Source organism: Carcharodon carcharias, chromosome 18 (genome assembly GCF_017639515.1).
Source record: "Carcharodon carcharias isolate sCarCar2 chromosome 18, sCarCar2.pri, whole genome shotgun sequence".
NCBI classification, from domain to species: Eukaryota; Metazoa; Chordata; class Chondrichthyes; order Lamniformes; family Lamnidae; genus Carcharodon; species Carcharodon carcharias.
In genome coordinates this window covers 7,769,407-7,790,703 of record NC_054484.1, presented here as the reverse complement: position 1 = coordinate 7,790,703, position 21,297 = coordinate 7,769,407, and the positions used below count along the sequence as shown (strand labels likewise).

The window sequence follows — 21,297 nt, the reverse complement described above, 5'->3', positions numbered from 1 at the left end:
AGGTGAAGGCACAGTCGCCAACAGTGGAGCGATGAAAATTGGGGATGCACAGGAGGCCAGAATGGGAAGAATTGGAGGGCGGTGGAGCTGGAGGAAGTAACAGAGATAGGGAGGAGTAAGGCCAGGGATGGATTTGAAAATAAGCATGAGAATTTTAAAATCAAAGGCATTGCGGACTGAGACACAATGTAGGTCAGTAAACAAGGGGTGATGGGTGAACGTGATTTGGTCTGAATTAGGACAAGGGAAGCAGAGTTTTGGATGACCTCAAATTTACAGAGAGTACAATGTGGGAGACAAGCCAAGAGTGCATTGGGATAGTCATGGATGAGGGTTTCAGTAGCAGGTAAGCTGAAATGGGGTGCAGTCAGGCGATATGACATTAGTGGAAATAGGTCATCCTATGTGGTCACAACACACTGTTGCAAACAACACCAACCAACAGAAATAAAAACAAAAAAACTGCGGATGCTGGAAATCCAAAACAAAAACAGAATTACCTGGAAAAACTCAGCAGGTCTGGCAGCATCGGCGGAGAAGAAAAGAGTTGACGTTTCGAGTCCTCATGACCCTTCGACAGAACTTGAGTTCGAGTCCAAGAAAGAGTTGAAATATAAGCTGGTTTAAGGTGTGTGTGTGGGGGGCGGAGAGATAGAGAGACAGAGAGGTGGAGGGGGGGGGTGTGGTTGTAGGGACAAACAAGCAGTGATAGAAGCAGATCATCAAAAGATGTCAACGACAATAGTACAATAGAACACATAGGTGTTAAAGTTAAAGTTGGTGATATTATCTAAACGAATGTGCTAATTAAGAATGGATGGTAGGGCACTCAAGGTATAGCTCTAGTGGGGTTTTTTTTATAATGGAAATAGGTGGGAAAAGGAAAATCTTTATAATTTATTGGAAAAAAGAGAGAAGGGGGAAACAGAAAGGGGGTGGGGATGGGGGAGGGAGCTCACGACCTAAAGTTGTTGAATTCAATATTCAGTCCGGAAGGCTGTAAAGTCCCTAGTCGGAAGATGAGGTGTTGTTCCTCCAGTTTGTGTTGGGCTTCACTGGAACAATGCAGCAAGCCAAGGACAGACATGTGGGCAAGAGAGCAGGGTGGAGTGTTGAAATGGCAAGCGACAGGGAGGTTTGGGTCATTCTTGTGGACAGACCACAGGTGTTCTGCAAAGCAGTCGCCCAGTTTAAGTTTGGTCTCTCCAATGTAGAGGAGACCACATTGGGAGCAACGAATGCAGTAGACTAAGTTGGGGGAAATGCAAGTGAAATGCTGCTTCACTTGAAAGGAGTGTTTGGGTCCTTGGACGGTGAGGAGAGAGGAAGAGAAGGGGCAGGTGTTGCATCTTTTGCGTGGGCATGGGATGGTGCCATAGGAGGGGGTTGAGGAGTAGGGGGTGATGGAGGAGTGGACCAGGGTGTCCCGGAGGGAGCGATCCCTACGGAATGCTGATAAGGGGGGTGAAGGGAAGATGTGTTTGGTGGTGGCATCATGCTGGAGTTGGCGGAAATGGCGGAGGATGATCCTTTGAATGCGGAGGCTGGTGGGGTGATAAGTGAGGACAAGGGGGACCCTAGCCTTCTCCTCCCTCCCAGAAACATGATAGGGTCCCCCTTGTCCTCACTTATCACCCCACCAGCCTCCGCATTCAAAGGATCATCCTCCGCCATTTCCGCCAACTCCAGCATGATGCCACCACCAAACACATCTTCCCTTCACCCCCCTTATCGGCATTCTGTAGGGATCGCTCCCTCCGGGACACCCTGGTCCACTCCTCCATCACCCCCTACTCCTCAACCCCCTCCTATGGCACCACCCCATGCCCACGCAAAAGATGCAACACCTGCCCCTTCACTTCCTCTCTCCTCACCGTCCAAGGACCCAAACACTCCTTTCAAGTGAAGCAGCATTTCACTTGCATTTCCCCCAACTTAGTCTACTGCATTCGTTGCTCCCAATGTGGTCTCCTCTAAATTGGAGAAACCAAATGTAAACTGGGTGACCGCTTTGCAGAACACCTGCAGTCTGTCCGCAAGAATGACCCAAACCTCCCTGTTGCATGCCATTTTAACACTCCACCCTGCTCTCTTGCCCACATGTCTGTCCTTGGCTTGCTGTATTGTTCCAGTGAAGCCCAACGCAAACCGAAGGAACAACACCTCATCTTCCGACTAGGGACTTAACAGCCTTCTGGACTGAATATTGAATTCAACAACTTTAGGTCGTGAGCTCCCTCCCCCATCCCCACCCCCTTTCTGTTTCCCCCTTCCTTTTTGTTCCAATAAATTATAAAGATTTTCCTTTTCCCACCTATTTCCATTATAAAAAAAAAACCCCACTAGAGCTATACCTTGAGTGCCCTACCATCCATTCTTAATTAGCACATTCGTTTAGATAATATCACCAACTTTAACTTTAACACCTATGTGTTCTATTGTACTATTGTCGTTGACATCTTTTGATGATCTGCTTCTATCACTGCTTGTTTGTCCCTACAACCACACCCCCCCCCTTCACCTCTCTGTCTCTCTATCTCTCCGCCCCCCACACACACACCTTAAACCAGCTTACATTGCAACTCTTTCTTGGACTCGAACTCAAGTTCTGTCGAAGGGTCATGAGGACTCGAAACGTCAACCCTTTTCTTCTCCGCCGATGCTGCCAGACCTGCTGAGTCTTTCCAGGTAATTCTGTTTTTGTTTTGGATTACCAACCAACAGAATCTGGGCGAGGGGTTACCTGGTCATGGCTCTCCGCATAGGCGATGCACTTCTCTCCGTACCGCCGGTTTGTTAGTGTGTAGACGATGTTACCCATGTTCCAGTCTTCATCCTTCAACTCTTTCAATATCTGTAGCCATTAAGAGGAGTTACAGTTTACACATTGTCCCCATGGCACAAACACTTAGTTAAAAATAAATCACATTAGAGCATCAGAGTCTGAAGCTGACAATCAAAATTGGTTAAAAATTTCATTATCTATCTGCAGTCAGGCTCCCCAGTCCTTTCATATTAAAACAGATTAAATTTACACGCAAATTTTTTGCAGTTATTATGCAATAGAAAAGCAATTAAGTCACAGGTAACAGATAAAAATCCTGTGGCAATTGCTGACTTGTTTTACAAATCAGATAATAGCACTACTAGTTCTGTTCAAGAGACGTGGAATCCAGGTTCAGCCAATGATGGGATTTTTAATCCAACTGCACAAAAAGGTCTCCAGCTTCACAAGAAAAAATCTGGCAGGTGTCACTGCAACTGCAGGCACAATTAGGAAGTCTTGCACGCTGCTGAAAGTTCCATGGCTCAGCACTAACAAGCCTGTGCCCAATGCTATGCACTGTCTGTAGCAGTCTCTCATTCAATGGGAACATGCCAAAACAAAAAACCACAGAGCAGGGTCCATCAATATTTCAAAAAAAAAAAGAAAGATTGTGTTTGGGGTGAAAACTATTCATCAGAAGAGTTCTGACAAAGGCACTCCATCAACAACGTTAATCTACCTTTTTGAATTTCAAATGATAATAGTTCATTGTGTGTTTCCAGCATTCTAGAATCAAACGGCTGAACTAAACCATCTGATGTAGTCTCTACTCTCCCCAGTTTGGAGGCGGGAAGAAAAGCTGGAATCATTTAATGGCCAAGCGGTCACCATTAGGCTGGAAGTAGGATTTCCACCCCTCTGGGATAGGATATTCCGTCTCAGAGAGCTGCTGGCCATTCAGAGGTTAGCAGCTCTTGATGTACCGGTTGCACTAATGGGAGTGATGGCCACTGCCAGTATTGCACTCAATCGATGCGGCACAAGCCAGTGCTTGGAGGTCGGCCTGTCAGGGGCCTTGGGCCCACCCAATGGGCCCAGTTGGTGTCACAGAAACATAAAAAATAGGAGGAGTAGGCCATTCAGCCCTTCGAGACTGTTCTGTCATTCATCATGATCATGGCTGATCATCCAACTCAATAGCCTGCTCCCGCTTTCTCCCCATATTCTTTGATCCCTTTCGCCCCAAGAGCTATATCTAACTTCTTCTTGAAAACATACAATGTTTTGGCCTCAACTACTTTCTGTGGTAGCGAATTCCACAGGCTGACCACTCTCTGGGTGAAGAAATTTCTCCTCATTTCAGTCCTAAATGGTCTCCCCCGTATTCTCAGACTGTGACTCTTGGTTCTGGGCTCCCCCACCATCGGGAACATCCTTCCTGCATCTACCCTGTCTCGTCCTGTTAGAATTTTATAGGTTTCTATGAGATTCCCCCCTCATTCTTCTGAGCTTCAGTGGATATAATCCTAATTGACTCAATCTCTCCTCATATCTCAGTCCCGCCATCCCAGGAATCAGTCTGGTAAATCTTCGCTGCACTCCCTCTATAGCAAGAGCATCCTTCATCAGATAAAGAGACCAAAACTGCACACAATATTCCAGGTGTGCTCTCACCAAGGCCCTGTATAATTGCAATAAGGCATCCCTGCTCCTGTACTTGAATCCTCTGGCTATTAAGGCCAACATACCATTTGCCTTCTTTACCACCTGCTGCACCTGCATGCTTACCTTCAGCGACTGGTGTACAAGGGCACCCAGGTCTCGTTGCACATTCCCCTCTCTCAATTTGTAGCCATTCAGGTAATAATCTGCTTTCTTGTTTTTGCTACCAAAGTGGATAACCTCACATTTATCCACATTATACTGCATCTGCCATGCATTTGCCCACTCACTCAGCTTGTTCAAATCACAGTGAAGAATCTCTGCATCCTCCTCACAGCTCACCCTCCAACCCAGCTTTGTGTCATCTGCAAATCTGGAGATATTACATTTAGTTCCCTCATCTAAATCATTAATATATATTGCGAGCAGCTATGCCCCAACCTCAGTCCACCATCAGCCTGTGCTGCAAGCTCTTCTTGCTGCTTGGCATGGGCCGCTCTTACCGCCAGTAAAATGCTGGCAACGGAGGGATGAGGCCTTTAAATAGGCAATAATTGTCCACTTATGAGCTTCCATTGACCCATTGGCAGGCAGACCGACCAATACCACCCCCATCATTGGTATAATTATAATGAGGGCATGGCAGACAGGCAGCTTGCCTGCTGGATTTAACATGCTCCATCTGCCTTCAAACCCTTTGGTGGCGGCAACTTAAATCCAGCCTCGTGGAATGATACAGTACACAAGGAGGCCATTCAGCCCATCATGCCTGTGCCAGCTCTTTGAAAGAGCTATCCAGTTAGTCCCAGTCCCCTACTCTTTCCCCAAAACGCTGCACATTTTTCCATTTCAAAAATGTACTCAATCCTATTTTGAAGGTTATTACTGAATTTCTTTCCACTGCGTATTCCAAATCACAACAACTTGGTGTTTTGAAAAGAAGTCTCATCTATGTAAGAAATGGCTGTCTAATAACGCTATAAAATCTTTTGGAATTAATTGATTGGAAAAGGCTCTCCCTCTGATTAAGCAAAATCCTTTAGCAGGAGGCTGACACAGGACAGTATAGGCCTGTTATCTCTGCCAAGGACATGATTCTGGCACAGTCTCTGAAACAAAACATTCCTTAAGTTTGATAAAAGTAGGATCTCATGAGCGTTTGTAAACCAACTGTCCGAGTAAATGTTAAATAAGATGTCCTTGCAAGTAATAAATAACATGATAACTTCATGGGCTTCGGACAGAAATAGTTAGGATTACCTTGAATATTTGTCCCTTGTTAATAGGCAACTGGATAAGTGATTGACATGAGTCAAACATGAGGCCCCTGGAAATAAGGTATATGAACAGGCTCATGAGAGGAGAAAAAGAAATCACTGAACTGGAACGAGCTTTTCAAGGTGGATCCATGCTAGTTCTGCAATAACACCCTGGTTAGCTCAATAAGGTTTCAGACAGAGGAAAGCTTCTCAAACTGGATCCATGCTGGCTTCGGCCCAACATTTTGGTTAGTTCAAGATGACAGAGAGCAGAAGGGACTGCTACCGCCAGCTATGGAGGTCAACATCGCTGCTTCATCCATCTGTTTGCCCAATTCAGAACTAGTGAACTGTTCTGAGGACACCACTGCCACCCTTGCTTTCCCCATCGCTTTGTCCAATCTGGGGCCAGTGAACCATTCTCACCTATTACAGGTCACAGGTCTTCTCTGTCTATTTAACTTCCGCATTGTATCTTAACTGTTGCTTCTTAATAAGTTGCTTTAAAACCATCTATGACTTCAAACACCCCCGCCCCTCCTGTCCTTACAAACTTTTGGGTAGTCTGTGACTCCCACACCAAAAGGACGTAGAAAAGTTGGTGGAATGGATGACAAGTGGCAGATGAATGTCAGTGCAGAGAAATATAAAGTGGTTCATTTTGTAGGAAGAACATGGAAAGGCAATATAAAGGGTACAATTCTAAAGGGGGTACAGGAGCAGAAAGACCTGAGTGTTTATGTACACAAGTCATTGAAGGTGGCAGGGCAGAATAAGAGATGAGTTAATAAAACATACAGTATCCGAGGTGTTATTAATAGGGGCATAGAATACAAGACCAAGGAGGTTATGCTGAACTTGTGTAAGACACTATCCTTCTGCCTCGGCTGGAGTATTGCGTCCAGTTCTGGGCACCGCACTTTAGGAAGGATGTTAAAGCATTGGAGAGAATGCAGAAAAGATTCAGGAGAATGGTTCCAGGGATAAGGAACTTCAGTTATGAAAATAGATTAGCGAAGTTGGGGCTGTTTTCCTTGGAAAAACAAAGGCCGAAAAGAGATTTGATAGAGATATTCAAAATTATGAGGGGTCACGACTGAGAACGAGACAGCACAGATTTAAAATATTAACAACATAGTAGTAAAAGTGACATGGAGGAAAAACCTTTTCACACAGCGAGTGGTTAAGATCTGGAATGCATTCCCTGAGAGTGTGGTGGAGGCAGGTTCAATCGAAGCATTCAAAAAGGAATTAGACTTATCTGAAAAGAATGTGCAGAGTTACAGGGAGAAGGTGAAGGAATGGCACAAGATGAATATAAGGTAAGTTGCTCATTTGCAGAGCTGGTGCAGACACGGTGGGGCAAATGGCCTCCTTCCGTGATGTAACAACTTTGATTCTGTGAAATCTTATGTACCCTCTGGTTCATTAGATTTTTAAAAATTCATTCACGGGATGTGGGCTTCACTGACTGGGCCAGCATGTACTGCTTGTCCCTGGTTGCCCTTGAGAAGTTGGTGGTGAGCTGCCATCTTGAAACACTGCCACCCACAAGGTGCAGGTACACCCACAGAGTTGTTAGGAAGGGAGGTCCAGGATTTTGACCCAGCGACAGTGAAGGAATGGCAATATATTTCCAAGTAAGGATGGTGAGTGACTTGAAGGGGAGCTTCCAGATAGTGGTGCTCCCATCTATCTGCTGCCCTTGTCCTTCTAGGTGGTAGTGGTCATGGGTTTGGAAGGTACCGGCTTAGGAGCCTTGATGAATTCCTGCAGTGCATCTTGTAGATGGTACGCACTGCTGCTACTGTGCGTCAGTGCTGGAGGGAGTGAATGTTTGTGGATGTGGTGTCAATTAAGCTGACTGCTTTGTCCTGGACGGTGTCCAGCTTCTTCAGTGTTGTAGGAGCTGCACTCATCCAGGCAAGTAGGCAGTATTCCATCACATTCCTGACTTGTGCCTTGTAGATGGTGGACAGGCTTTGGGGAGTCAGGAGGTGAGTTACTCAACACAGGATTCCTAGCCTCTGACCTGCTCTTGTTGCCACAGTATTTATATGGCTAGTCCAGTTCAGTTTCTGGTCAATGATAATCCCCAGGATGTTGATAGTGGGCGATTCAGAGATGGTAATGCCATTGAACATCAAGGGGTGATGGTTGGATTCTCTCTTGTTGGAGATAGTCATTGCCTGACACTTGTGCGGCACGAATGTTACTTGCTGCTTGTCACCGAGAATGACATCAAGGAGCCCTAGCAAAACTGGAGGCAATGGGAATCAGGGGGAAAACTCTCTCCATTGGTTGGAGTCATACCCAGCACAAAGGGAGATTTGCCGCTTGTCAGCCCAAGCCTGGATATCGTCCAGGTCTTGCTGCATTTGGACATGGACTGCTTCAGTATCTGAGGAGTTGCGAATGGTGCTGAATATTGTGCAATTATCAGTGAACATCCCCACTTCTGACATTATGACGAAAGGAAGGTCATTGATGAAGCAGCTGAAGATGGTTGGGTCTAGGACACTATCCTGAGGAATTCCTGCAGTGATGTCCTGGAGCTGAGATGATTGACCTCCAACAACCACAACCATCTTCTTTTGTGCTAGGTATGACTCCAACCAATGGAGAGAGTTTTCTCCCTTGGCCCACTGACTCCAGTTTTGCTAGGGCTCCTTGATGTCACACTCGATCAAATATAGCCTTGATGTCAAGGGCAGTCACTTTCACGTCACCTTGGGAGTTCAGCTCTTTTGTCCATGTTTGAACCAAGGCTGTAACGAGTTCAGGAGCTGAGTGGCCCTGGCAGAACCCAAACTGGGCATCAGCGACCAGGTTATTGCTAAGCAAGTGCCGCCTGATAACATTGTTGATGACCCTTCCATTACTTTATTGATGATAGAGAATAGACTGATGGGGTGGTAATTGGTCGGGTTGGATTTGTCCTGCTTTTTGTGCACAGGACATACCTGGGCAATTTTCCACATAGCCGGGTAGATGCCAGTGTTATAGCTGTACTGGAACAGCTTCGCTAGGGCTGTGGCAAGTTCTAGAGCAGAAGTCTTCAGTACTGCTGCTGGAAAGATGTCAGGGCCCATAGACTTTGCAGCATCCAGAGCCTTCAGCCAATTCTTGATATCACATGGACTGAATCGAATTGACTGAAAATGCTGGGGACCTCTGGAGGAGGCTGACATGGATCATCCACTCGACACTTCTGGCTGAAGATTGTTGCAAATGCTTCAGCCTTATCTTTTGCACTGATGTGCCGGGCTCCTCCATCATTGAGGATGGGGATATTTGTGCAACCTCCTCCTCCAGTGAGTTGTTTAATTGCCCACCACCATTCACGGATGTGGCAGGACTGCAGAACTTAGATTTGAACCGTTGGTTGTGGGATTGCTTAGCTCTGTTTATCACTTGCTGCTTATGCTGTCTGGCACGCAAGAAGTCCTGTTTTATAGCTTCACTAGGTTGATACCTCATTTTCAGGTATGCCTGGTGTTGCTCCTGACATGCCCTCCTGCACTCTTCATTGAAACAGGGTTGATCCCCTGGCTTGATGGTAATGCTAGAGTGGGGGATATGCCGGGCCATGAGGTTACAGATTGTGCTCGAGTACAATTCTGCTGCTGCTGATGGCCCACAGCACCTCATGGATGCCCAGTCTTGAATTGCTAGATCTGTTCAAAATCTAACCCACTTATCACGGTGGTAGTGCCACACAAAATGGAGGGTATCCTCAATGTGAAGGCGGAACTTCGTCTCCACAATGACTGCAGTGGTCACTCCTACCAATGCTGTCATGGACAGATGCATCTGTGGCAGGCAGGTTGGAGAGTATGAGGTCAAGTACGTTTTTCCCTCTTGTTGGTTACCTCACTGCCTACCGCAGACCCAGTCTAGCAGCTATGGCAGTTAGGACTTGGCCAGCTCGGTCAGTAGTGGTGCTCCCGAGCCACTCTTGGCGATGGACATTGAAGTCGCCCACCCAGAGTACATTCTGTGCCCTTGCCACCCTCAGTGCTTCCTCCAAATGATGTTCAACATGGAGGAGCACTGATTCATCAGCTGAGGGAGGGCGGTATGTGGTAATCAGCAGGAGGTTTCCTTGCCCATGTTGAGCTGACACCATGAGACTTCATGGGGTCCAGAATTGATGCTGAGAACTCCCATGGCAACTCCCTCCCGACTGTATACCACAGTGCCGCCATCTCTGCCAGTGGAACAGGACATATCCAGGGATGGTGATGGTGGACATTATCTGTGAGGTATGATTCTGGCAGGCTGTTGCTTGAGACAGCTTTCCCAATTTTGGCACTAGCCCCCAGATGTTAGTCAGGAGGACTTTGCAGGGTTGACAGGGCTGCAATTGCCGTTGTCGTTTCCGGTGCCTAGGTCGATGTCAGGTGGTCCATCTGGTTTCATTCCTTTTTTAGTGTCTTTGTAGCAGTTTGTTACAACTGAGTGGCTTGCTAGGCCATTTAAGAGTCAACCACATTGCTGAAAGTCTGGGTATGTAGGTAAGGACCAGGTAAGGACAACAGATTTTAAGGACATTAGTGAACCATTGGGTTTTTAACAACAATCGATAATGGTTTCATGGTCATCACTGGACTTTTAATTCCAGGTTTTTTTTTATATTGAATTCAAATTCCACCATCTGCTTTGGCGGGATTCGAACCTGGGTCCTCAGAGCATTACCCTGTGTCTCTGGATTACCAATGGTGCACCCTAATACTGTTGTGCTTTGCAGATAACATTTACTTTAAAAGACATTATACTGATTGAAGTGCCATTCCTTCTAGAATTGTCTGTTCTTGGATTGTCAATTTGACAGTAGACACACAAGTCAGAAAATGTGTTCCTGCTGCTATCTGTTGCCTACAAATGACCAGCCTGAACACCATCACATCAACTTCACACCATACAAAATCTATCGATTTTACTTTTAAACTGACTTCACCCACTGTCAATATCCGTACATCCTTTAAAAACAAAGAGAGGAAAGATTAAACATCTCTCGCCATCAACTCAGATAGGACCTGTGGTGTCAGAAGAGAAGTAAACACAGGATTTACATTGCTATAGTGCCATTCACAACATCAGAGTGTTCCAAAGCAGTTTGCAGCCAATGCAGTAACTTTTGAAGCGTTGTCAATTTTCTAATGTAGGGAAACGTTGCAGCCACTTTGTGCACAGGAAGATCCCACAAATAGCAAAACGCTAATGACCAGGTAACCTATTATTTTAATGACACTGGCCGAGGGATTAATACTGACCCAGGACAGGAAAACTGCCGACTATATTTCAAAATAATGCCTCGAGTTGTTTTAATTCTACCTGACAGGGAAGACAGCACCTTGGTTTAGCATCTCACCTGAAAGTCCCGAAGGCAGTGTTGCCTGCCTGGTGCCAGGGTTAAGGACATCTCCTCAGGGCTGGAGAGGAATTTGGAGTGGGAGGGGATGGATTTAGTTTTCATCGTCCCAGTTGTTAACCACCAACATTGATAGGACTAAAAAGGAGGTTCTGCTGAAAGAACTTGAACAGTTAGGAGCTAAATTAAAAAGCAGAACCTCAGAGGTAATAATCTCGGGATTGCTATCAGAGCCATGGAAAACTGGCATTGGGTAAATAAAGTCATGGAGTTAAATGCATGGTTAAATGCAGAGATTGGTATGGGAGGAATGGGTTTCAGTTCATGGGGCACTAGCACCAGTTCTTGAGTAGAAGGGAGCTGTTACAGTGGGAGGGGCTTCACTTGAACCACGCTGGGATCAGTGTCCTGGCGAACCGAATAACTAGGGCTGTAGAGGGGGCTTTAAACTAAAGAAAAGTTGTGGGGGGGGGTCTGGAAAACGGGTACATAGGCTTACAAAGCAAAAGGACTTGCCAGCCTTGCAGGGCAGCTATATAGCTAATGATACCCAGAGTGTGACAGGAAGGGACAGAGTGTACAGACATAAAAAAAACAGCAGCAAGTAGGGGCAAAAGGGGAAAAAATGGTAAAAAGGCAAAATTAATGGGTCTTACTTAAATGCACGTAGCATTCAAAACAAACTAAATGAATTAATAGCACAAATCGAGATTAATGGACATGATCTTTTAGCCATTACGGGGACATGGTTACAAGATCATCAAAGCTGGGAACTAAATATTCAGGGGTATGTGACTTTTCGAAAGAACAGGTAGGAAGGAAAGGGTGGTGGGGTAGCTTTATTAGTACGAGATGGAATAAATACAATAGAAAGAAAGGATCTTGGATCGGAAGATGTAGAATCCGTATGGATGGAGGTCAGAAATAACAAGGGGAAGACGACACTGGTGGGAGAAATCTAAAGCCCCCCTGACAGTAGGTATATTGCAGGACAGAGAATAAATCAGGATATAATGAGGGCACGTAAAAAAGGCAGTACATTAATCATGGGGGACTTTAATGTTTATGTAGATTGGGAAAATCAAATTGGCAGAGGTAGGCAAGAACAAGAATTCATAGTGTTTCTGAGAACAATATGTTGTGAATCCAACCAGGGATCAGGCTTTTTTGGATCAGGTAATGAGGTAGGTTCAATAAATGATCTCAGAGTAAAGGATCCTCTAGGAAACAATGGTCATAATATGTACAATTTAGCATTCAGTTTGAGTGTGAGAAAATTGGGTTGGAACCAACTGTGCTAAACTTAAATAAGGGTAATTACAATGGAATGAGGGCAGAGTTGGCTGTAATGGGCTGGGAAAACAGTTTAGCAGAAAAGACGATTGATGAACAATGACAGGCGTTTAAGAAAATAGTTCATGACTCTCAACTCTGATATATCCCAGTGGGGAAGAAGGTTTCAAAGGGATAAACCAACCATGGTTAACTAAGGAAGTTAAGGACAGTATCAAATTGAAAGAAAAAACATACAATGTGGCAAAGATTAATGTTAAACCAGAGGATTGGGAAAGTTTTTAAAAACCAACAAAAGATGACCAAAAAAAAGGGAGAAAATAAATTTTGAGGGTAAACTAGCAAGTAATGTAAAAACAGACAGTAAGAGCTTCTTTAAATATATAAAAAGGAAGAAAGAGGCCAAAGTGAACATAGGCCCCTTAGAGAATGAGGCTGGGAAAATAATAATGGGGAACCAGGAATAAGTGTTGAATAAATGCTTTGCTTCAGTCTTCATGGTAGGCAATCCTAATAGTATTCCAAAAAGACTAAATAATCAAAGGGCAAAAGATGGGGAGGAAATAACTATCACTAGAGAAAAAGTATGAGGGAAACAAATGGTGCTAACGGCCGATAAGTCCCCTGGACCTGATGGGTTGCATCCCAGGATATTAAAGGAAGTAGCTATAGAGATAGTGGATGCACTGGTAGTAATCTTCCAAGAATCCTTAGATTCTGGAAAAGTCCCAAACGATTGGAAAACTGCCAATGTAACACCCTTATTCAAAAAGGGATGGAGACAAAAAACAGGTAACTATAGGCCAGTTAGCTTAACATCTGTCATTGGGAAAATGTTGCAGTCTATTACAAAGGATGCAATAGCAAAGCATTTAGAAATACATAACCTAGTCAAGCAGAGTCAGCATGGCTTCATGAAGGGGAAATCGTGCCTAACAAATTTATTAGAATTCTTTGAGGAGGTAACAAACACAATCGATAAAGGGGAACCAGTAGACGTAATATACTTGGATTTCCAAAATGCGTTCGATAAGGTAGCGCACATAAGGCTACTTAATAAGGTAAGAGCCCATGGTGTTGACGGCAGTATATTAGCATGGATAGCGGATTGGCTAACTAAGAGAAGACAGAGTTAGGATAAGGGGGGCATTATCAGGATGGCAACCTATTACTAATCGAGTGCCACAGGGGCAGAAACAAGAGGAAACTATTTCTTTAAACACCTAACCCCGTACTATCTCTGATTGATTAAGGAAGTAATCGGGTGATCAGTGCTGGGGCCTCAATTATTTACAATGTATATTAATGACTTAGATGAGGGAAGTGAATGTACTATCATCAAGTTTACAGATGACACAAAAATAGGTGGGAAGGCAAGTGGTGAGGACGACACAAGCAGCCTACAGAGTGATAGACAGGTTAAGTGAGTGGGCAAAAACTTGGCAGATGGAATATAATGTGAGCTTTTGCACTTTGGCAGGAAGAAGAGGAGCTGAATATTATTTAAATGGAGAAAAACTGAAGAAAGCTGCAGCACAGAGGGATTTGGGGGTCCTTGTGCATGAATCCCAAAAAGCTAACATACAAGTTCAGCAGGTAATAGGAAAGGCAAATGGAATGTTGGCCTTTATTTCAAAGGGAATGGAATATAAAAATAGGGAAGTCTTGCTAAAACTAGCTGGGTCACACCTAGAATACTGTGAACAGTTTTGGTCCCCTTATCTAAAGAAAGATATACTGGCATTAAAGACACTCCAGAGAAGGGTCACTAGGTTGATCCTGGGTATGGAGGGATTTTCTTATAAGGAGAGGTTGAGTAGGTTGAGCCTGTACTCACTGGAATTTAGAAGAATGAGAGGGGACCTTATTGAAACATATGATTCTTAAGGGGCTTGACAGGGTAAATGCTGAGAAGTTGTTTCTCCTTATGGGAGAGTCTAGGGCAAGAGGGCATAATCTCTCAGAGTAAGTGGGTGCCCATTTATAACAGAGATGAGAAAGAATTTCTTCTCTCAGGGAGTAGTCAACCTGTGGAATTCTTTACAGCAGAGGGCTGTAAAGACTAAGTCATTAAGTATATTCAAGACTGAGATATAGACAGATTTTTAATCAGTAAGGGAATCAAGGGTTATGGGGAAAAGGCAGGAAAGTGGAGTTGAGGATTACCAGATCAGCCATGGTCTCGTTGAATGGCGGAGCAGACTCGATGGGCCGAAAGGCCTACTTTTGCCGATACATCTTATGGTCTTAAAGGCACCACTCCTTCAGCATTGGCGAATTGAACTCACTTAAACTCAGAGCCGAGAATGCTACCCATTAAGCCACAGCTAGGGCAAGATCAATTTGTGTGGAATGAAATGTTCCAAGGCTTCACCTGATTACTTCCTTAATCAGGGATAGTATGAGATTAGGTGTTTAAAGAAATAGTTTCCTCTTATTTCTGCCCCTTCCACTACTTGGTTGAACACTGCAGGTAGCTAATTATGAATGCTTGGGATTTATATATATCGTCAGACAATTTTTCAAAATTAAACCGAAGTGAAATACTGTACTGCAGATGCTGGAAATCTGAAATAAAAACAAAGTGCTGGAATCACTCAGTAGGTCTGACAGCATCTTAGAGAGAGAAACAGTTGTCGTGGCCCTGAAACATCAGCTTTCTTTCTCCTTCCACCAACACTTCCAGAGCTGTTCAGTATATTTTTATTTTATTTTTGTTTTAAAATTGTACACGCATTAGTCAGGATATCATATATGTAGCTCAAAATAAAAACACATTGAATGTAATTCCTGGTATTTATCAAATCTCATTTCAATAAATTGTGTGGCCTTATTCTAATTTAAATAAACTGAAGAGCTAAAGAGAGTTCAGAACAAATATGTTCCCATAAAAGAGGAGGATGGGGCTCATAAATTGCAACTCACCTAGATGTCAAAGAGCACACAGGTGAGGATAAGCAAAAAAAAAGCAAGTTCAATACTGCAGAAAGTCTAGACAAATACAGAAAGTTCAGGGGTGAAATTAAAAAGGAAAGTAGGAAAGCAAATAAAGGGTATGAAAAAATATTGACAAGTAAATTCAAGGAAAATCGAGAAAGATAACTAAGGTTAAGATAACTGCCAATTACAGACCAAAAAGATAACTTGTGCTCCTTTCCAGAATGCCAGTGGCAGAGGTCAGAACTGGACTCAATCTTTAAATAAATTTATTCAGAGACGTTACAAACATGCCCCTTCGAATCCAACAACCGCGGTTTCAGTCTGCCCTTATTTTTTTATCCATTCAGGGGATGTGGGCTTCACTGGCTGGGCCAGCATTTATTGCCCATCCCTAGTTGCCCTTGAGGAGGTGGTAGTGGTGGTGAGCTGCCCTCTTGAACTGCTGCAGTGGTGTAGGTACGTCCACAGTGCTGTTAGGAAGGGAGTTCCAGGATTTTGACCCAGTGACAGTGAAGGAACAGCAATATATTTCCAAGTCAAGATGGTGAATGGCTCGGAGGGGAACTTCTAGGTGGTGGCTTTCCCATCTATCTGCTGCCCTTGTCCTTCTGGGTGGTACTGGTCGTGGGTTTGGAAAGTGCTGTCTAAAGGGCCTTGGTGAATTTCTGCAGTGCATCTTGTAGATGGTACACACTGCTGCTACTGTGCATTGGCGGTGGAGGGAGTGAATAATTGTGGATGTGGTGCCAATCAAGCAGACAGCTTTGTCCTGGATGGTGTCAAGTTCGTTGAGTGTTGTGGGAGCTGCACTTATCCAGGCAAGTGGGGAGTATTCCATCATACTTCTGACTTGTGCCTTGTAGATGGTGGACAGGCTTTGGGGAGTCAGGAGGTGGGTTCTTCGTTGCACTCATGCTAGCCTCTGGCATGGTCTTGTAGCTACAGTATTTATATGGCTAGTCCAGTTCAGTTTTTGGTCAATGGTAACCCCCAGGATGTTGATAGTGGGGATTCAGTGATAGTAATGCCATTGAACATCAAGGGGTGATGGTTGGATTCTCTCTTGTTGGAGATGGTCATTGCCTGACACTTGTGCGGTGCAAATGTTACTTGCCACTTGTTAGCCCAAGGCTGGATATTGTCCAGGTCTTGCTGCATTTGGATATAGACTGCTTCAGTATCTGAGGAATCTGTGCTGGTGTTTATATTCCACATGACTCTCTTCGCTTTCTATATAACTCACCTCAGCATTTCAACATATCTTTGCTCTTATGTACCCATCTTATTTACATTTGAAATCATCTAAACTCCTTGCTCAACCACATTGTGGTAGCGAGATCCACGTTCCAATCACTCTCTTAAGTAAAGAAATTGCTCCCTATTTCCCCCTTGCATTGATTTGCAACTATCTTGTATTTCTGATCCAGGTTCTGGATTCTCTCACAAGTGGAAAGACTCTACCTACATCTGCTCTGTTCAACCAATTCATAGCTTTAAAGACATTTAACAGGTGTCCTCACTTTTCTAAAGTAAAAGGCCCCAACCTGTTCATATTTCCCAAAAGCTATAATCACTCAGTTCTGGAACAATCCTTGTAAGCCTTTTTTGTCCTTTCTCTAGTGCTTTATATCCTTTTAATGGTATGGAGATCTTTGAGTGTTAAATTTTCTCATTTCCCAATATTAATCCACATAAATATCAGTTATCCACTTAGTTAGACCAAGTTTCATTAAAGATAATCGGTCACCTTTCGGTTCATTATTGACCCACATATCTTCATATCATCAACAAAGTTATTAATACTGTGCTGCAGACAGATTGTTCTAGATCATTCACAAATATTGTAAATAGCAGGTGTCCTGCAACAGATCCCCAAGGAACACCACTAGTTACAGTTTCCAAGGTAGAGCATATTACATTTATCACCACAGTCCATTTAGAGAATCTGTCATCTCCTTCACAATCCATAACCATCCTGAATAGTCTCAGACGAGGAACTTTGACAACACCTTCTGAAAAACCAAAATAAACCACATTTACCCTCCTGCACCAGTTTAGTTATAATTTCAAAGAATTCCAATTGCTTTGCAAGACTTGATCTATTACTTCTAAAATGTGTGGTGACTGCTCCCTTTAAATGTGTGCTTTTCGATATTCATTATTAATACCTCCGGAATGCTCTTAAGATTTTCTTAATTTGTGCTGGGATAACTAGCCTGTAATTACCAGGTTTGTACTTACTCACTTCCCAGTCTTGAGGCAGTCAGGCTGCAATTCCCATTTTGGAGCAGAACTGCAGTGTTGTGTAAATAATTTCAGAGAAGTGACAAGATATATTGGCCTTAGGACAACTGCTGCACAGATTCACCAACATGATACTGGGGCTAAATAGTTAAATTATGAGGGAAAGTTGTATAGGCTTGTGTTGCATAAGTTTTAGAAGATTAAAATCTAATTTGTGGCGTTGAAAATGATCAGAGGATTTGACCAGTTTGATGGAGAGGAGCTATTTGCTTTGGTTTGGGAGTCCATAACAAGAGAAGTAACCTCGCAATTACAGCAAGGTCAGATTTCAGAAAACACTTCTTCATACTAAGTGTAGTGGAAATCTGGAACTCTCTCCGCCTGTTTTAATGACGAGTCTTATGTTTGCATTGGAGCTGAGAAAATGGAAGACACGTTAATCAATCTGATAGGAACAATTACTGATTTTTGACAGGTTCTTGCCATGTTGTAGAAGATTGTCATGTAGTGGTAATGTCACTAGGTGGACAATCCAGAAGCCCAGGCTAATGCTCTGGAACACGGGTTCAAATCCTGCCACGGTAGCTGGTGGAATTAAAATGCAATTAATACATCTGGATTTAAAAGCTCATCTCAATAATGATGACCATGAAATATTTGTTCTTTTTTGTAAAAACCCACCACTAATGTGCTTAAGGGAAGGAAATTCATGTCCTTACCCAGTCTGGCCTACATGTGACTCCAGGGCCACAGCAATGTGGGTGACTCTTAACTGTCCTCTGAAATGGCCTAGCAAGCCACTCAATTTAATTAAACCATTACACAAGTCGATAAATCGGTAATGGTGATAATGATCATAACGATGGTATCAGCACAATAGACAGCAATGACCTAAGTTCAGGAAACCAGCATGCAGAAGCAGTCTGGGTAGGTATGAAAAACGATAAAGGCAAGGAGTCACTTGTGGGAGTGGTGTACACACCTCTAACAGTAGTCGCATGGTAGGACGAAGTATAAAGGAAGCAAAAATGAGAGCTTGTCAGAAAGATACAATAATCATGGAGGATTTAAATCCATATATAGACTGGAAAAATCAAATGGGCAAAGGTAGCCTAGATGAGGAGCTCAGAATGTTTTTGGGATAGTTTCTGAGGAGAGCACATCTGGAGCCAACCTGAGAGCAGGCTATGCTAGATCTGGCATTTTGCAACAAGATAGGATTAATTACTGACCTAATATTAAAGGTGCCCCTAGATAACAGCAATCATAACATGGTTGAATTTTACTTTCAGTCTAAGGGAGAGAAGAGTGGGTCTAAGACAAGTATTTTAAACTTAAATAAGAGCAATTGTGAGGGTATAAAAGTAGAGCTAGCTGAAGTGAACTGGAAAATTAGGTTAAGCAATAGGGCAATAGAAATGCAGTGCCAGACGTTTAGAAGAGTAAGAGGTGACTTGTTTCAAACCCTTAAAATCCTGAGAGGTCTTGAGTGGATGTGGAGTAGATGTTTCCTCTTGTAGGAGAAATTAGAACTAGGGGTCACTGTTTAAAAATAAGGGGTTTCCTATTTAAGACTGAGGTGAGGAGAAATTTTCTCTCTCAGGGGATAGTGAGTCATTGAAACAGTCTTCCTCAAAAGATGGTGGAAGCAAAATCTTAGTATATTTTTAAGCCAGCTCTAGATATATTCTTGATAAGCAAGAGGTGAAAGGTTATCAGGGGCAGGTGGGAAGGTGGAGTTGAGGTTACAATCAGATCAGCCATGATATTATTGAATGGCAGAACAGACTCAAAGGGCTGCGTGGCCTACTCCTGTTCCTGATTCATATATTCATATTGTCACGACAGTGGATTACAGCCCCAAATTACTTACGGGCATATTGAACTTTTTAAGGAAGATATGTTTTTTAAAAAAGATGTACAAGCAAAGGCACTGAGCAAAAGATGGCTGAGAATGTAAAGTAACCACTTTCTGGAAAATTCCTACGTGGATTATACTCGACCGACTAGCCCGGAAAGAACATGGAATGTCACACCTACAAAGGTGTCCAACCCGCTCCGCATCCGTCTCTCAGCAAGTCGGCAAAGCCACAATCAAAAAGTAAATAGGACAGCTTCTTCAGCCAACCTGCAGAAACAAGTTTCTAAACCAACTACTAAACTGCCAAGCTCTACTGGATTCACCCAGCTTAATGGTCGCAACGTTTCACCATCTACTCCTCATGGACAAGCCAAAGAGTAATTCGTATTTTTTATTTGGACTGATCTTCTCATTTCTTATCTGTGTGTGTTTGTGTGTGTGTGTTGCATTTTTATTATTTTTTTTCTTGGGTTTTTAGTAACTCGTAAGATTCTTTGACTCAAGAAGGCCTGGTTAAATTGGCTCCTTCTAAAATATAAAACATTTGGGCTGGGAAAAAGTATCTACATGGGGAAGGAATCCCTTTTAAATTACCCTCGTTGCAGTCAGCCGAATAAAGGGGGGCAGGCAGCTCATTCGTCCCCACCTAGGAACAAAACAAAATTGGGATCCCGTTCAGGAAGTTAACAAATTGGGGACCTCGCCTGGGGGCCAGTCATAACAGTTTGTACGTTACTAAGGATTGAAACTGGAAGGACCACCCGGCAACGATATCAGCATCGGAAATAGCAACAACACACCCAGCCCCAGCCACCCTACAAAGTCCTCCTTACTAACATCTTGGGGGCTTGTGCTAAAATTGGGAGAGCTGTCTCACAGACTAGTCAAGCAACTTACTGACACAGTCATGCTCTTGGAGTCATGCCTTGCAGCCAATGTCCCTGACACCACCATCACCATCTTTGGGTATGTCCTGTCTCACAGTGGCAGCAGAGTGGTATACAATCAGGAAGGAGTTGCCCTGGGAGTCCTGAACATGAGATTTCATGGGGCCCAGAATCGGCATCATCAGGTCAAACATGGGCAAGGAAATTGATTACCATCCACTGACTCCCTCAGTTGAAGAATCAATATTCATCCATGTTGAACACCAATTGGAAGAAGCATCAAGGGTGGCTAGGACATAGAATGTGCTCGGGGTGGGGGTCTTCAGTGTCGATCATCAAGAGTGGCTTGGTAGCATCACTGCTGACCGAGCTGGCCGGGTCCTAAAGAACATTGCTGCTAGGCTGGGTCTGCGGCCGGTAGTGAGAGAACCAAGAGGGAAAAACTTACTTTACCTCGTCCCCACCAATCTGTCGCAGATGCTCCTGTCCATGACAATATTGATAGGAATGACCAATGCACAGTCTTTGTAGAGACCAAGTCCCACCTTCCCATTGAGGATTCTCTCCATTGAGTTGTTTGGCACTACAATCATACTAAATGGGATAGATTCTGAAAAGGTCTAGCAACTCAAAACTGGGCATCCATGAGGCGCTGTGGGCCATCAGCGGCAGCAGAATTGTACTCAAACACAGTCTGTAACCTCATGGTCCGGCATATCCCCCACTCTACCATTACCAGCATTACCAGGAGGATCAACATTGGTTCAATGAAAGGAAGACATGTCAGGAGCAACATCAGGCATACCAGAAAATCAGGGGTCAACTTGGTGAAGCTACAACACAGGACTAATGCCAAGCAGTGTAAGCAGAATACAATGAAGAGAACTAAGTAAACCCACAACCAACAAGTCAGATCTAAACTCTGCAGTCCTGCCACATCCAGTTGTGAGTGGTGGTGGACAATTAAACAACTCACTACAGAAGGAGACACTGCAAATATCCCCATTCTC

General features: G+C 43.9%; 1 protein-coding gene across 4 annotated transcripts in view; it reads right to left on the bottom strand.

Moving 5' to 3' along the window:
• Positions 1 to 21,297, bottom strand: part of gbe1b (glucan (1,4-alpha-), branching enzyme 1b) — a 600,154-nt gene that overhangs the window by 185,433 nt on the left and 393,424 nt on the right. For all 4 annotated transcript variants that reach the window (XM_041211102.1, XM_041211103.1, XM_041211105.1 and 1 more), the window contains exon 11: positions 2,744 to 2,854. In XM_041211102.1, coding sequence (XP_041067036.1) covers positions 2,744 to 2,854 — 111 coding nt within the window. The remainder of the gene's footprint in view (positions 1 to 2,743; positions 2,855 to 21,297) is intronic.